This window comes from Anastrepha obliqua, chromosome 4, assembly GCF_027943255.1.
Source record: "Anastrepha obliqua isolate idAnaObli1 chromosome 4, idAnaObli1_1.0, whole genome shotgun sequence".
NCBI lineage: Eukaryota > Metazoa > Arthropoda > Insecta > Diptera > Tephritidae > Anastrepha > Anastrepha obliqua.
In genome coordinates, this window is record NC_072895.1 from 3,717,048 (window position 1) to 3,735,475 (window position 18,428).

The 18,428-nt window shown below is 37.4% G+C and overlaps 2 protein-coding genes across 2 annotated transcripts in view; both read left to right on the forward strand.

The window, feature by feature from the left end:
* The window catches only part of LOC129246373 (uncharacterized), a 32,687-nt gene extending 31,049 nt beyond the window's left edge, over positions 1–1,638 (forward strand). Inside the window, exons 16-19 of the mRNA XM_054885139.1 lie at positions 501–637; positions 713–902; positions 995–1,151; positions 1,212–1,638. Of these exons, the coding sequence (XP_054741114.1) occupies positions 501–637; positions 713–902; positions 995–1,151; positions 1,212–1,284 (557 nt within the window). The 3' untranslated portion in view covers positions 1,285–1,638. The remainder of the gene's footprint in view (positions 1–500; positions 638–712; positions 903–994; positions 1,152–1,211) is intronic.
* A 6,524-nt stretch (positions 1,639–8,162) lies between these two features.
* Positions 8,163–17,600, forward strand: LOC129244455 (proton-coupled folate transporter-like). Its single transcript, XM_054882094.1, has 9 exons — positions 8,163–8,546; positions 12,473–12,623; positions 12,690–12,873; positions 12,947–13,133; positions 13,210–13,345; positions 14,152–14,288; positions 14,374–14,563; positions 14,616–14,772; positions 17,480–17,600. The coding sequence occupies exons 1-9, from the start codon at positions 8,163–8,165 to the stop codon at positions 17,598–17,600; spliced, it is 1,647 nt and encodes a 548-aa protein (XP_054738069.1).
* The last annotated feature ends 828 nt before the right edge of the window (positions 17,601–18,428 follow it).

Below are 18,428 nucleotides of genomic sequence, written 5' to 3' on the forward strand. Positions count from 1 at the left end.
GCTCCTCCTCCTATTTTTGATGTGCGTCTTGCTATTTTTCCACAAATGGAGGGACCTACAGTTTTAAGCCGACTCCCAACGGCAGATATTTTTTGTGAGGAGCTTTTTTACGGCAGAAATACATTCGGAGGTTTGCATTGCCTGCCCAGGGCCGACCGCTATTGGAAAAAACTTTTTCTTAATTTTTGGTGCTACACGGAGATTCGAACCTACTTTATTCGAATGGTAGCCACGCACCAACCCATTCTTCGACTCCGGCGGCCGCGAATAGAATATTAATTCTATTAATATATATTTATATTAGCACTAAGTAAGCTTTGTGTTTTTTGACTAAAATTAAATAAATAAATAAAGTTGTGTGATGTGTCGAATGTGGAGCTTATTTGCCACTCATAAAACATCAATATGTATTAAAACATTCAAAGCCTGTAAGCTAAAGATTTGCATAGCTGGTTACTGACTTTTAAAATCCGCTCAAATATAATTTCTTATTTTCCTAGAGGGTGAAACGAATGTGTTCTATCTTTTTCTGCGCAACAAATTCAACGTCACTCTACAGGACTTCACCACCTTTAACGCTGTCGCGATCGTCATCAAAATGGTTGGATGTGCCATCGTTTTAGTTTTACTGCGCGTGGTGAGTGTCTACCCAAAATTCATTCATTCAAACAAAACAACACTATTCACTAATTGACACATCCGTTATTTTCAGTTATTTAAGGTGCCAATAACAGTAGTGTCCATGTTGGGCTTAGCTGGTTGCTTTCTGGATAGTGCAACACGCGCACTCGCACAGCAGTTTTGGGAAATGTATTTGGCCGCCTTAATGGGTTTTATGGGTGGAATTAATAGTCCTATGCTGCAAGCGGTGCTTGCGGGTTTGGTAGACGCTACTGAAATCGGTGAGTTGAATCGACAATTTCACTGTTAAGCCAATATTGTATAAATCACATTTGTGAGTGAATTCTATTATTATTTAATTATTCCATTTCAGGTAAAATTTATGCAGTCATCTCTTCCTTGCAAACACTTTCACCTCTGTTATCGGCACCAGTTTACACTGGCATTTACAATGCCTCGCTGGAAACATATCCGGGTGCCTTTTTCGTTCTGAGCAGCGGGATTTATTTGATATGCTTCTTGCTTATTACGTGAGTGTGGAGATGAAATATTTTGAAATGTATTCGCAAAAAATATTCATATCATTTCAGTGGCATGACCATTATGCAGCGATATGGCGCTAGAGCACACAGATCCCAATCAGCCGCTGCAGTGCAAATTTGAGAGAATCACTGCTAATTGAATTTATGTAGCTAATCGTATTATACACTTTACAGTTATCAAATCGAGTGACCTGCAACGAAAAGCAACTATGTTGTGAGAAATTACGTATCTGATATATTTGGATGCTGTTGAGCCTAGAAAATTTAGAATAAATGTTAAGCATGATTTTGTTGTTTGGTTGCAACATGATTGATTTGGCTAACGAGTAGAATAATTATGCAGTAATATTTGTATTTAGCAGTTAGTCTTAGCTCATATTTGAACACAGAAATTGTATGTAGATGTATGTACAGTTGCGAACAAGAAAATAGAAATACCAAAGAAATATTAGATTTTTTCCAAAAAAATTTTATATATGATGTGGTTAGAAAGTTTTTATTATTATTTTGAAATATTATTCTTTTCTTAAACTGAACACATATTGAAATCAATTTTATAACGAAAAACAGAAATTCTTATAACAAAAGTTTAACATTAAGATTAAAATAGCAGTGGTCATATAAGTAACGTATTCTGACTAAGTTTATAGAAAATAAAGAAAAACTGCATTAACAAAGATTTGCAGATACAAAGTTTAAACTAATATTTTTTTGAATTCCCCAAATTTTCTATTACGGCATTACAACGGTAAGGCATTCAGCCCTCGCTGCTTACATCCCTGCTTCGGAATCTTCAGCCGCGCATGTTTAACAATCTCCCAGAGTTGTTCTTTGTAAGTCCGACAAGAGATTTTCTATAAGATCGAGGGCGAGAGACTGAATATTTGCGCGAAACCAATCCTTGGCCTATAGACCCGTATGTTTATGATCATTATTTCCATTTTGTTGGCATTTTCTCTCTGCAATACGGCAACATAACATTCTGCATTATTTCCATATAAATATTGGTATCTATTATGCCATCAATTTTGTGGATGCGCCATAATATGAGAAACATCCCCATACGATTATTTTTGAGCTACATTCATTCGGAGCTCTCCACTCACTCACCTGATGTCTGGATTGCGTGTCATATTCATCAGCCCACGCCTCGTCTCCAGTCTATACGTTTGATGAATTTTGGGTCGGAATCAGCCCTGGAAATCATGTCTTTGGCGATATAAACGTGATCCCGTTGCGTGCCCCCCGCCGGTAACGGACGAAGTTTCCTTTAAGGGTCTTTATTGTTTTTGGACTACCTGAATCTTCTTTCGTGTGCTATTTCGAAAACCCTTCAGCTCCAATACAATAGACGAAGGACTCAAAAAGTCCTGTGTACTCCCCATCACTCAATTTCCACACTCGTAACCCGTTTACCGCTTATTAGTCGATCGGCACATATGTAACTTCTGCTCAAATATGAGCGAAACTTTATCAATAAAACGGTCCGCGGATGATAAATTTTTTGTTAGATGGTGGGACTGTTATAAGCTTACATGGCAAATTTCAGCTTGATATGTCACATAGTTTGTTTTCTGTGCTACTGTAAACAAGTCAAGCTCGAGGGTGTTTTTCGAATTTAACGATGGAAATTCAAGTTGAACAAAGAATTTGTTTGAAATTTTGTTATTCCAACAAAATTTCGGCTTCAGACGCCATAAAAATGTTGCAGACAACTTATGGGGTACTCTGCTCTATCGCGTGCACGTGTTTTCCAGTGGTACAAATCGTTCAAAGAGAGCCGTACATCAACCCAAAAAACCATGCCAAAGCCGCTCAAAAATTAAAATTAAAATTATGCTGACTGTTTTTTTCGTTTACGAAGGTGTGGTGCACTCGGAGTTCCTTCCGCAAGGCCGATCGGTTAACGCTGAATATTATTTAGACGTTTTAAAGCGTTTGCGCGAGAACATTCGTCTTAAAAGGAAGGAATTGTGGGACAACAAGTCATGGTTCTTGCATCACGATAATGCACCAGCTCACACATCACGTCTTGTTCGCGATTATTGGAACAAAAATAATGTTAATATCGTTCCGCAAGCACCGTATTCGCCTGATATGGCTCCATGTGACTTTTTCCTGTTTCCCAAGCTCAAGTTGCCGCTCCGTGGAAAACATTTTGAGACAAAAGAGAATTCGAAGAAGGCACTGAAATCCATACCGAAATCGGCCTTCCAGAAATTCTATGACGATTGGAAAAAACGTTGGCATATGTGTATCGCCTCCAATGGTAATTACTTTGAAGGAGATAAAATAAAAATTGAACAATAATTAACCGTTTGGGTTTTATTAAATCAGTCTCGTTCATATTTGAGCAGAAGGTATGCCTAAAAGCTAGGTTTACCATTTGGATCATTGTAGAAGTTGTGGGGACCTCCATTACATCAACAACTCCGGCTGGCTGCAGATATCTGCCTGTTGGAGCTCTCATAATGGTATCAAAACGGCACCTAAATGGCCTTACAGCAACGTATTTGTAAACACATTTATGACTACATTGGCTGCTCAAAAGTTATTTAGCCGCACCCGGCAATCGGCGGAAATGCGTGTTTTATCGATAACTTCATTTCAATAAGCACATAATTTTCCCCACACATCATCCACCTTGGACGATATTGGCAGATGGAAGATACCCGTATCTTTCGTCCTGCGGAGATATGGCATGATACTAAGTTTTTGAGTCGTCAGTGTCAAACCAAATTGTTCAGATTTGATTCGACAGCTTCGAAATTTGGAACACCAGAGGAGTTCCAAATGATGCTAAATGTAAATCACCTCTTTTTCGCAAGTTTAATGGAAATCACCAACTTGAGCGCAAGTGCGGTGTAATTTTTTCGCATACGAAAAAGTTTAAAGATTTGACTCTTCTTAAGTTTATATATTTAAGTATGTCTTTTAAACTCCACCAAAAGTTTTAAGAGCCATTTCATATGAAATAAAACCCTAACCCCATGCCCATTATATTGTGGGTCAATACTTACCGCTGATAAGAGATTCTTATTTATTAAGAAATTATTACCGAAAAAGGAAAAAATGTTATCTGCAACCTGAAATGACTACCGGGATGGATCAGCAACCATTTAAAATATTTACTTATGCAAATAAAACAATTAAAAACAAAATTGAATGTGTTTTCTATTTACTTTAATTTAAAGCCAGTTGAAGAGTTGTTTGCATGCCATTAAAATACAGTTGTGGCCAGAAGGAAGTTTCCTCTAGTAGATTTTATTATTTATTTTAAGAAGTGAAGAAAACTTAGTTCCACACTAGCTACTAAAATTAAAGAATAATGAAAATATACTCGTATATATAATTCCATTATAAACTGAAAGAGAGCTCAATAGCACAGAAAATGCTTTCTTAGATTGTGAGAAATCTAGAAAGTTAAAATTGGAGATCTCATTAAAATCACGAAGAGCACGTTCAATAGGAGTAGTGCGAGCATAATTTGTATTAAACTTATTTTTAATAGAGAGGAAGAGCATTACCAAGAGTTCTGAGAGGTGTAAGAAAACTAATTCTTTGAAGCAGAAATGGGCAATCAATGTCGCCTGTAATAACATTGAAAACAAACGAGAGAGCAAGATGAGCAATAGCAAACGTCATATGTAAGATGGAGCGAACGAATGCAGTAAATAGCAATTTCAGAGTATAAGGGTCCTTAAAATTTAAGCTATTCCGTCGTACAGAGTCTTGGTTAGGTTAGGTTAGGTTGAAGCGGTTGTCCTGTGGGACACACGCAGACTCATAGCCCATTGTGATGCCGCGTGGGGAGCTTGCCCCTATCTCTCCTAAAACCAGTGTGTGCTTTTCAAAAATTTTAGGATATCTCTGATTTCTGTAGAACTGAGATCTTCCAACTCATTAAAAAATTGTTTACCCAGAATAGTAAACCTGCGTCGAGAGCAGGACAGTCGCACAGTAGGTGCGAGATTGTCTCTTCCTCGTCCTCATCTAGACAACTTCTACAGAGTCATGTGTTTGCACACCCATCCTTTGGGCGTGCCTACCTTTGGGCGTTATGACTGAGATCAATGTGCTAAGACTGGGTTTTTTTTGGCTTAGCAGAGATTCTGTGCGTTTAGCATTTAGAGTCGGTCACAGTTGACGGGCGATTTTGCAGGCGGCTTCATTACGCCATCTTTCGTTTGCTTCCTTACAATTTCTTCAAGGATGAGTAGCTTACATGTTTGTAAGGGTATCTCTATGTCATTATCTATGTACTCATCAGTCAATTTGGTGTCGAGTCTCGCTAGTTCATCGGCTCTACAGTTACCCTCAATGTCGCGATGGCCAGGAACCCATGTTACCTTTAGGTGAAATGACTCAGCCATCTCGTTAAGAGATGTGCGGCATTTCATGGCTACCTCAGGGAAAATGTAGATTTCATTTCCCGATATTGCATCACACTGTAGCAGTGTCGCGGCCTTTATATTATTGACATGAGTTCAGAAGACAGAATATGATTTTGATAAGATGAAATTAATGCGACTATTGAATGAAAACGACTATCAAAAATTACACCTCAATCTTTACATAGTTTAACAGATTGAAGTACAATATTAGATATACTATAAGAAGTGCGAAAGACAATAGAGATTTTGGAAAAAGTTACATGGTAGCATTTTTTGATATTTAAGGAAAGTTGAGATTTTTGACACCACATAATAAATTTGTCTCTATCTGCTTGAAGCCTGCATACGCCAGTTGTATTATTTCTGACAGAAAATATATTTAAGGCGTCAGCATATAACAGAAAATTAGCAATCGAGAAGCAACATGCAGGAAATCAACAACTATTTTAATACCATTCGTTTTTACCAGTCATTTTGATAAAAAGAAATTCTTTCTATCGCTTAATATGTAAGTATACGAGTACGTATCAGGGATTGTAAATTTCAATTTTGTTTAGTGCGTTGAATGGCGAACAAGTGCTTGCAAGTTGTTATATTCTCCCTCTCTTGATAAACATTATTTAGTTGAGAACTCTGAACTTTTTTTTTATGAAAATAATGGGTCTCATCTTAAGGGTTTTTAATTCAATCATTATGCCGCCTTGTGTTGTGAAAATTATTAGTAGGGATTCCAGTGGGTCAGACCAATATGGTGTATTTGATAATCGAACCCTGATATGTAGATAGTTAGTACATTTAAGCAAAATCTATTATATCAGATGTATAATTAGCAATAAAAGCAAAATAGGATGACTCACCGTAAGATACTCGTATATTTACATTTATGATTCGGCTTTAATGACAAGCAATTGTTTGAGACATTGAAGAAAGATCTAGCAACTATATTGGTTAAGTTGTGTTAGCCCAATGAATCCTTTGATTTCGCCCAGGCTGGACAACCAATGTTGGGCGAAAGAGTTGTGCTTCCAATTGATTCCGTATGTGCAAAACATAACTGTCCGGAAATATCAAAACCAACACCAATTCGAATTAATACCCACTAGGTATATATGGTAAAATCGCTACTTCCCGCTTGTATTACTTATTTACTTAGATGGCACTACAGCCGTATGTCGGTTTTGACCGAATCTAAAACACTGCGCCCTCTAGCTCGGTTCGCTGCTTGCTGGCACCAGTTGGTAACTCCGAGTGCTGCCACGCTCTGCCTCACTTGGTCTTCGTAGCGTAGATTAGGTCTACCTCTTCCTCGTCGTCAACCAGTGGGTTCCCTCTTAAAGGACTGCCGTGCCGAAGCTCTTTTGTTCATTCTCGAGACATGGCCAAGCCAACGCTGCCACTGTACTTTAATCCAGATAATTGTAGGTACATAGGTATAGCGACGATAACTGCATGCCTCTTCATATCTTGAGTTAAGTTGTAGTCCTCAAATACTGTAAGCACCCTGTATTTTTTATTTTTATCAATATGCATACATCCCTCCACTATCCTTACAGTGCTTCATGCGAATCGTACATTCTTTGGAAGCGCTGAAAATCTTATTCCCCCCAACTTCTTCAAGACACCGACTAAAAACTTTGGACGGCTAACAACTTTTTGGCAAGCAACGCGAAATGAGCCGGAGAAGAGTCTTGGCCGAAAGTCCAGGCCTTTTCCTTCCAAAATCCCTGTCGTTTTCCTTGTACTCTTACACGGAGTCCAACAAGAATATTAAGATAGTTACCAAAATTCGTAGTTTGATTTCCAAAAATCATTGCCACGAAACAAAGGTACTCTTCCAATACCAACGGCGACTATGGCTATACTAATTCATTTACTGAAGCGACGGGTACTGCACATGAAGGAGAAGGCTTCATGCTAAACAGCCATCGGCTAGGGCATTTGGTGCATGCCAGGAGGGTTCCCACTTTGTTTAGATTCAAAACATAAAATATATATTTTTATAAGTTTAATAAATAAACTAATCTGGCGCTACGTTTGCTCGGTTGGGCGTAGGAAGACTGCCGCCAAAATCAATACAAGCTTAGCCAACATCAAAGATCCATTAGAATAAACTTAAATTAGCATTTTAATAAAATGAATAGGAAACAAATCTCACATCTCCAATAACTGTGGGCATTCCGTGTAGGGGAACAGAGTAAATAATCAAATGTGCATACCCACATATATTTTTATCGTCCACAATAACTTGGTCGCGCGACTGATTGTAAGTTAAAATAACATCCCCACCTGCTAACCGAGGAGTTGAAAAGCTGCAAAATGGCATTTAACTAGCCAGTATATTTTTAAAGGTAATCGCTCACACAAGTCTGCCGGTGAAGATCAAATTTTTTATCTTTCAACATTTTGTGAAATCGCGCGTGTGTACATACATACATACATGTGTACAAATATATTCGTGCATACCCACATCACGACGAATTCCTGCAAATCACTCAACCGAAATCAAATGAAACGAAAAATAAAAATTAGTACCACAAATTTATAATGGACCTAAAGTCTCATTAAGTTGACTAAAGTTTGAAAGCAGTTATCCAAAAAAATATAGATGGTAGCTTCAGAAATGACAGACCAAGATGAGAAACATATCCTGCAGACACCTTCTAATACCCGCATGTCGTTTGAACAACTCACCTTCGATCCGGAGGGAAATTCCTTAACGCCTCCTTACTTGCCGACCAGAATAATCAATAAAGTGCATCCAGATGCATCTTCAGCGGAGGAACCACTTACAACGCAAGCGAATCGTCCTTTGCGCAGACGGATTATGTCCTTAGAATTGCCGGTGTTTTTGCTCTTCCTCTCTATGATGCTATCGCATCCTGTAATGCTGAATCAGGAACTTTACCAAACCTGTGTAGCTGTATATCATTACAACGAGAGTAGCTGCGAACCTCTACGCGGTATTATTCCCAAGACGGAGGAGGCGAAAGTGAGTGTTTTGTTTTTTGCTATTTTTTTTTTATATATTTAACGTCGTTCATGAACTATAAGCAGAAATCATAAAGATAATAATGATGTTGCAATTTATTTGTTTGATTCGTTTTTATTGCACCGGAATATAGTTTTCCCTTTTGTTTTCGAAAAACAATAACAATAACAATATCTTTATTTTATTTTTTCTTAATGAATACAATTTTTTATTTCACAATCACTTTCAGGGTTTAATTTTTTGACCTAAAAATTCTGTTAATTTTAATTCGTTTGCTTTTTAAAGATGACAATTTATTATATTTACTTTTTGCTCTTACTTCAATTGTATGAAAGAATCGAATCAGTGAAGTTTAACCCTTTCGGTACGGAAAGCCGCTAACGGAAATACAAATTATTTTATATGTTTAATAGTTGCAATGGGTGAAATAAAAGTCTTTTGTCCCATCAAAATTGTAGGTATCTTCAAACATTGCCGGGACATATAAGTCCCGTTCGGACCGAAAGGGTTAAAGATCTGAGTGCAAAACAAAGAAATTTCTTTGGAATGCGTTCAAGTTTACTGATGTGCCACTGATGATATGGCCTTTAAATAAAGATGGCATACTCCAGCTTAGATTGTACGAGGGAAGTAAATAGTGACTTTTAAGTGTAAGGATCCGTAAAATCGAACCGAAACGCCGACCGAATAAAGGCAAGTATAGAATTCGGTTTGGTGAAGACAAAATCGAAATGACTAAGAAACTGGAAAGTGGAATCAAAGACCATTCCCAAGAGTTCTTTATAAAATATGACGTGGAGATTAAATGCTTAGACTTAGACAATGACACATGAGAACATTTCTTAATATTTAGTTGGAGGAGATTCCTATCACACCATCCATGACGTTGTTGAGGTCTGATTGAAGATTGTGTGAATCAGATAGGGTTAAAACAGTTTTACAAATTGTTAAGTCATCTGCATATAAAATAAATGCAGAGAAATAGAAACATTCAGATATGTCATTAATAAAAATTACAAACAACAAGCGCCTAAAATGATGCCCAGGGGGAAGATGCAATAAAAGAATGAGAAAATAGTATGCGTTATCGACAACGACTAAACATTCACGATTGAAAGCGTATGACTTTATTTCTTCTTCTTGATTGGCACCATAACTACTCGAGGGATTTCGGCCAAATTTAGTTCTGGGGATTTTGGCAGAGTTTTGCGCCAGTCGCTTCTTTCTCATGCTAACCGGCGCCAGTTGGGCACACCAAGTGAAGCCAAGTCCTGCTTCACATGATCTTCCCAACGCAGAGTAGGCCCACCTCTTCCTCTGCTACCACCCGCTGGTACCGCATGCAATACTTTATTCGCTGCGCTAGAGTGAAACCCAAATTTGATGAATTATGGAGATCAAGATTGAGTGGCAGACTTTATCGAAAGCCTTGGAAAACTCCGTATAAACCGCATCAACCTAAAGAGCATTGTCGTTTTTATTCTTAAGTTTGAATATATGTGCGATAAAAGTAACTTTCCAAACATCTATGGAGAAGCTACTTTGGACCAACGGTGGTACAAAATGTTCCCAGAAGGAAGAAAAGATGTGTACGACGAAAAGCGTGCCGGACGCCCGAGCACTTCAACAATAGACGAAAAAATTGATGAAGTGAAGAAAATGGTCGAATGTAAAAGTTTGGCTTACCGTTTTCTTCGATTGCAGGGGCGTTGTGCATCGTAAGTTCTTGCCACACGGTAAAACTGTCAATAAGAAATATTACCTGTAAGTTATGCGCAATTTGTGCTAAGCAATCCGCCAGAAACGTCCGGATTTGTGGAAGAACAAAAATTAGTTCTTGCATCACGATAACGCTCCTGCTCACACACACAAAAACAACACACTAATGATGTCACAGCCACCGTATTCCCCATATCTGGCCCCTGTGACTTTTTCTTGTTCCCTAAACTGAAGAGGCCTATGAAAGGATGACGCTACGGTACGATTCACGAGATAAAGACGGCATCGAAGGAGGAGCTGAACAAGATAAAAAAAATATGTTTTCAAGTGCTTCGAAGATTGGGGTTAACTTTGAAGGGGACAAAATAGATATTAATGAATAAATAATAATTTTTGAAAAACACAAAATTCGCGATACTTTCCGAACACACCTCGTACATGTACATATATTTAAAAATAAAACGGTAAATCAATTAATTTTGCTTTTAACTTATTTTTATTTAATAAAATTCCATGGAAACTTTCATGGAATTTCTTTAATAAAATTTAATCCTCAAAACTATTTTGCTAATTTTCATATTTCGGCTTCGGGATTGGCAATTTCTGGTTGTCCGTTTCACCGAGATTGCACTGTACTTTATTAAATTCTTTTCATATAAATTAATTTCACCTGCTTTCACATATACACTCAGCGATATAATGATAGGGCCAATCATGAAGTACTATTTCTCGCCTATATGCGGCAAAAAATTTTACTTTTTATTACAACAACAGTTGTTGGGCTAGTTGTTGTTTCTAAAAGGGTTGAGTGCTTCTATACCCATATTTATTTTATTTTATCATTATAAACATAGACCTATTGAAAAACAGTTTAGTTTATTCAAAATTTATATTGGACAGAGATATTTCAATAATAGGTCGTGGAAGGCAGCTAACGGAAAAAGAATGCGAAAAAGTGCTAACTTATTATGAAAATGGGTTGTCAGCACGTAAATGGATACACTGAGAAAATAAATGGATACAGAAATATTGCTTCATTATTTAAAATTAGGTGAAAATTATGGAAAGAAGAAAACTTCTAGGACAAAACCAATACTTTCTCAATGCGACTTTTGAGAAATATGTCGCCTTGCCGTAACTAAAATGCATAGCCCGTGGGAAATTCGGCGCTCACTTAACCTTAAAGTTTCCGTGAGACGTATTCAGCAAAATCTAAAAGCAGATAATCACCTTGAGTACGTCATTGCACTCCTAAACTAATGCTGAAAATTTGCCATAAAAAAGCGAGGCTTAAATTTGCAGAAGTTTTGCCTTGATGGTCTCGATAATTATAAAAAATATGGGCGCGACAAACAGAAAACTAAAGAAACGCGAATGACTCGAAACTTCGACGATGGCTCGCTTATAATTTGGGCTGCTATTGGATGTCATGGTAAGACCCCAATTTTCGTTATTCTGCAGAAATGATGCCGAAATATACATACATAGAACTGTTGGTTGAGGTCCTTATTGATTTCACAGATGAAGTAAGGGATATCGAATGGATAACAGAGCAGTTCACAGTGCGAAAAGATCTAAGGAGTTTTTTAAGTTATAGTCCAGTCCTCAAACCGATATAGAATCTTTGGATAATTTCTATCAAAAACAAGTTTTCAACAATGGGCGACAGTTTGACAAGGCTAAACAATTGAAATAGTAAACCGAGCTGAATGGGGTCGAATTAATCACAACACCATCAGGAAACTGATTGATTCAATGCTACTACGACTGCAGCAAGCCATAGCTAACAAGGGTTCATCCACAAAATATTAAAATTCTGACGTTAATTTTAATCGGTTAATTTTTATAAAATTTGCTAATTTCTTGTATTTGGCCCAACCAATATTTCGTTCCGTGAAATTATTTAATTACTTTTTATTGGTTAAGTACACTCTGAAACCAATTTGGTTGGTTATAGTACATCGAAAACTAAGATAAGCTGCATATAGAAAATATGAGCCGTTCGGAGTCGGCTTGAAACTGTAGGTCCCTCCATTTTTGGAACAAAATCAAGACACACACCACAAATAGGAGGAGGAGTTCGGCCAAACACCCAAAGAGGGTGTACGCGCCAATTATATATATATATATATAAACATTTCTGTAAGAAATACAAAATACGAATTTTTTTTTACTTCATTTGTATCTAAACTAATTTTTATTTTTAGGTTATCGAAAAACATCTCCAGCCTTATGTGGCCCAAATCACTATGACCAACTCTATACTACATAATGTATGGCCGGGAATTCTCGTTCTCTTCATCGGGCCATGGTCAGATAAATTTGGGCGACGACCAGTGATGTTGGCAGCATTTACAAGTAAAGAAAATTATTAAAGTCGAATTCAAACTCCTTTCTGTTGACTGAATATTTAAAAATTCTTAGGCTCACTTCTCGGTCACATCATCACCGCAACATTGGTCAGCATTTCTAAGCTGGTGTCGCTTAATCCTTGGTTTTACTTATTAGGCGGTATTCCATCCGCACTTGTTGGCGGTGCCAACTCATTGATTACCGTCGTCTTCTGTTATATATCTGATGTCTCTGATATGGAAAGTAAACCAAAGCGGTTAGCAATTGAGCTGAATGATCGTCCATTCAACTAGACGCATTTTTTATTTATTCCCTTTTCTCTCTTGAAGGGTGTTCTATATTGATATGGTTATGGGTGTGGGTGTAGTACTTGGCAATGTGTTGAGCAGTTACTTGTTGCGGCTCACGAGCGTTGCTATGGTGTGTGCCACGGCTGCCACACTTGTGTTTATCGCTTTACTCTACATTTTATTTTTTATTGGAGAAAGTTTGGATGTTGAGGAAACAAGCTTTGCGGTAAAGAAGACAGCTTCCTGTATTTTAATTTTTAAATTGAATAAGAATTGATTCATATTTAATATTTTTATTCCAGCATAAAGCAAAACGCTTCTTTGATGTCCAACTTATCAAGGACCTAGTGAAGACTTGTGTGGCACGACGTCCAAACTATGGACGCGCCATAATCGGTTGCACAATTTCCGTTTTAATGACAACGAGCTTCATACTTCGTGAGTATTTCATGTACACTTCGTAAATAACGGTTATTTCAATAACAGGTTGCATTCCGAAGTATTCGAAAATTCCTAATTGATGTTTCAATTCGTATTTGGTTGGCAAATGAGTTTAATTATAAAGCACACAAACAATTTTCCAAATAACTCTCTGGTATAATTTTTTGGAGTTTTACAGCCTTGGCCAAAAGTGTTAGGCACCTCAATAATTACAAAATTTTTTTTTTAAATAGTGAAGTAATGGGTTTTTATTAATAAATCAGTACAAATAAATGGAATTCGTGAAAAAAACATTAATATTTAGTGCGTCAACACTTTTCTTTAATAATAGCAAAAATCTTCTGGTGCAAGCTGCGTACAAGCTTTTCACATTCGGCCGTAATGGCGCTACACTCGTGAATTAAAGCATTTTTCAGGGCTGTCTGCGATGTTAAGCTGTGCTCCTTTATCTTACGCTTTCAAATAGCTTACATGTACCCAATGGTACTTAAGACCGGAGACTATGCGGTCAATCTAACAAAACAATGTTATTGTGTCTAAACCAACGCATCGCAGCCGCTGATGTGTGACAAAGAGCTTTCTGTCTTGTTGGAATTAAACTCTATCTAAATTAGCCGAAAATGCGCGTTAATGAAGGCAAAAGTGAATTTTCACTATTATTGTGATCAATAGCAGATCGCAGATCGCTGAAAGTCCTCACTACTGAGAAGTGTATTTTTGCCACATGGAAAACTATGCGACCTCTTGTTGAAACAAATCAAAGTCACTTATTTTTGTGGAATGCATTTAATATTATCTTACAGACGGTGAACTCGGTGTATTCTACTTGTTTTTACGTAACAAATTCAATGTCACTTTGCAACAGTTCACATATTATAATGCCACTGTAATCACAATTAAAATGACAGGATGTTGTGTTGCTTTTGCGGTATTCAGAAAGGTAAATGGCGCGTGTACTGTTACGCTCTGTACATAAATCCTCTCAACTTCTGCAAAATACAGTTATCTTAATTTCATAATTTCAGCTCTTCAAAATATCTTTTGCCGCGATTGCTATGATGGGTCTGGCTGGTTGTATTATGGACAGTTTAACGCGGGCTTTGGCGCAGAGTTTCTGGCAAATGTATATGGCATCCGCCTTTGGACTTATGTCAGGCATTACCACGCCCATGTTACAGGCAATCGTTTCGTTAGCAGTGCCATCAAATGAGATTGGTAACAAAATACATAAAACAACTAACTGTACAAATTATTATGTATTTTCCAGGCAAAGTTTACTCCTTAGCTTCGTGTTTTCAAACGCTCTCACCCTTGGTTTCCGCTCCATTATATACACTCGTCTACAATGGAACTCTGAATTTTTATCCTGGATTCTTCAATTTTATCAGCACGTCTCTATTTGTGGTGTGCTTTATTGTAATGATGTAAGTTGGAACAAGATTAGTATGTTTCCAAGATTTTCTACACCTTTCTTAACCTCACTTTTCATTATTTTTACAACTAAAATTCATAACTCTAAATAACAATTTCATTTTTAGCGTGGTTAGTTCAGGTTAGTTCGATCATTGTCAAACAAAAGAACACTCCATAACCCATTGCGAATTCTTCTTCTTTAATCTAGCCTTATCCTATTTCGGGTCGGCGCTCCTTGTGCGAAATCTTCAGGTCTCGTGGTTGAATCGTCTTTTTGCTCACATTTCTGCATCGCATGCCATTTTCGATAGTGTTTTTCCAGGTTTTTGGTGGCCTGCCTGGCGCTCTTTTCACTACGTCCATGTGCAACACTTATCTCACTGCGTGATCTTTGGTCTTCTTATTACATGACCGCACCAGCGCATGTGGTTTTCCTGGAGCTTAGTGCTGATGGAAGCATTTCTATTGCTACCAAGAATAAAAGTGTTTTGAATCTTGTCCAGCAGTGTAACGTCGCTGGCCCACCTCAGCATCCGCATTTCTGCCGCGAGCAGTTTCAACTCTAAATCACGTGGTACAGCCCAACATTCGGATGCATATGTCATTGCCGGCCTGATCATGCTTCTGTAGATTTTACCTTTTAATTTTTGTGGAATTCTCTTGTTGCACAGGACACCTGAGGCTGCTCTCCAGCTTTGCCATCCACATTGAATTCGGTGAGCAATTTCTCGTTCGAAGGTGCCATCTTCGCTGGCATGCGGGCTCATGTATTTAAAGCTATCAAATATTTTGAGGGGGGCATTATTTATTGTAAGAGCTGGACTCTCACAACTCGCTGTGGTAAAATAAAACTCGATTGATTCGGTCTTTGTGCGGCTTACTCGTATACCATTCGATTCCAGGATGGATGGTCTTGTCGCGCGCGGGAAGGACTACATCGTCACCATGCAACAGTGTCCAAAGCAGGTTGCCATGGATTTCAAACGTAAAGAAGTCCACCACCAGACTAAATAGAAGAGTGGTTCAAGCTGAGCCTTGATGTACGCCCACATTGACGTTGAAGCTTTGAGTCAGCCCACTCGCACATTTTACCTGAGTAGTTACTTGATAGTAGGTGTCAATGACGTGCTTAATGATGGTTTCCGTGATCAGGTACTTTCTTAATGCCGTTTCTTTGTTTAGTCGGTGTTTTTCTATGACCGTAGGAAGAATGTGGTAAGTATTTGTTTTTTTTTTAATTGGTATTCCTTATAATTTATTTTAATAGTAAAAGATAAAATAAGAAATCGGCTACCAAATTCAGAAGTTATTGTTAGGGTTGTTATGACCTTGCTTGTGCTTGACCGCACTCCTCTCCAATTTGTGGTGTACGTTTTGATGTTTTGCCACAGATGGAGAGTTCTACATTTTTACTCCGCCATCGAACGGCAAATAGGTTTCTATGAGAACATTTTTCATGCAAAAGTACACTCGGAAATTTTCCATTACCTGGGCAGGGTCGACCGATATTGAAAAAAAACGCCCGAACTTTCGAGCTTGTGTACTCCCGATTACCATCCGCTCCAGCCCATTCGGCTACAGCGGCAACAAGGTGAAATATTATTTATTATTTTCATTACAACTAACCGACAGTTCATCCTCCGAAATCAGGCCCTTAGTATTTAGTCCTTCATATATCTAACCTCAAAAGCATCACTGCCCAAAGTATGATACTTTTTATTCAAATCATATCGTAGAAATTTATGCAACCATTATTTATTTTCAACTCCATTATCACAACATTCATCCACTCAAAGCATAGGGAATCGCAATAACTCGTAATCCAAGGCACACCAAAATATTACGATTTATAGCGATGCTCAAGTTAGCAGAATTACGTGTTATAGGGAGCATCGACTGAGACTTTGAATTATAAAGCACCTTGGGAAAATAGAAAACAAAAGTAATGTTTAAAATTGACTTGTGACTGTTTACTATTTCGGAAGTTACGAATTATAAAGATTTTTTCCAGACACGAACGACTAGAAAAAATTTAAGAAGTTGCTCGGCTACGAACGGCTATACATACATACATACATTTTGTACGAGTTAAGCTACAATTAGGGGTGCCGTAGCTATAACGTAACAGCCGTAACCATAACCAGGCAGCAACATTACAGTATTTATCGATTAGTCTTGCCGTAACCATAAACAGCTGATATTGAAGTAGAATTAATGACAACTTTCGCATTTTTTCTTAAAAACACAGATAATTTTCCACTAAGTCAATTAACTTTTCGCCGTTAATTTATAATATGCAAATTTGTATCGCAAATAGCAAAGCAAATGACAAGTATTTCACAACTGCTTACGGTTACGAGGGGAAAACCAAAATTCAATAGATACGTACGGCTAGGGATATGGTTACGGCGTTATGGTGCGGCACCTACTATATAATCGTTTAAAGTGATGCAGTGATGTTTGATCAGAACATCTGATTGCTATGGTTACGGTTATAGCTACGGTACGGCACCACTAATTGCAGCTTTTTATAATGAACGGAATTTTGTTACGAATTATTTCAATTTTCGAGGTAATCGAGCTTGTGAGTTACTGCGATTCCACTATGTGTACGACTCTCTTTGAGTTCATCTTCAGCTCATCTGATTTTCAAAAGTATTGCAAGTGTCTGTTTAATATAATTATTTCTTTTTTATTTTAATAATTTCTCCCCAATAGTGTGATAAACATTTTTGAGCGAAGAGTTGCAAACAGACCAAATGTACCTGAAACAGAAAAGGGCGAAATGGAAAATCTCAAAAGTGAAAAACCGAGGACCGAATCAGCTAACACATCTTAGAATCTAAGAAAAATGTTTGTATATTTTTTTTTTTATAAATTTCTTAGGATTTTAAACAACCCCAAAAAGTGTTTGTTTTTGTATTTGATACTTATATTTAATAATTCACACCACACTTGGTGAGCGAATCATCACCACAAGAAACTGGCTCTTCTGTTATATGCCTAAGTAATCTGATTTTGCCACTTGGACTACTTTCAAGTCGTGCACGCCAAATAACCGGTCCAAGCTGATAAGCCAACTACTGCTGAGGAACCTACATTCGACACATTACTAGCAAGATAAGACTAATTATGCTGATAAAAAAGGCATATAACTTGGCCAAGCATATCAGATCAGTCTCCGAAGAACAAAAGGCGCAAAAAGCGATAAGCTTTGCTAATAAATCTGAAATAATGGCAATTTTATTGAACTTCTTGTGTTTACTATAAAAAAGAGCTGGATATCTTTAAATAACAACAGTTACTTAACTGAAGACCAATTCAGTAAATTTGTATATCTGCACACAATATGTACTTACATACGCACATACTCGATTAAAAGTAACGAAGTTTTCATATACATACAAACACACATACACAGTGTATATATTGACAATTGCCGAAGAAGTTTGGTATTCGGTTGAACAGCAAAGAAAAAAACAAATTGGGGAATTTAGAAAACATATTAATTAGGTCGGGTCGATTTGTGGGGAGGCAAAAAAATCGCCCATTGCTCTGCGAAAATCATATTCTAGGGATCAAAATAAGAAACTTTACCGAAGGAACTATACCTCTAAAACGAATTCTGATGTCCCCCAATTTGGGTCGAACTTTTTAGTTTCTTTTC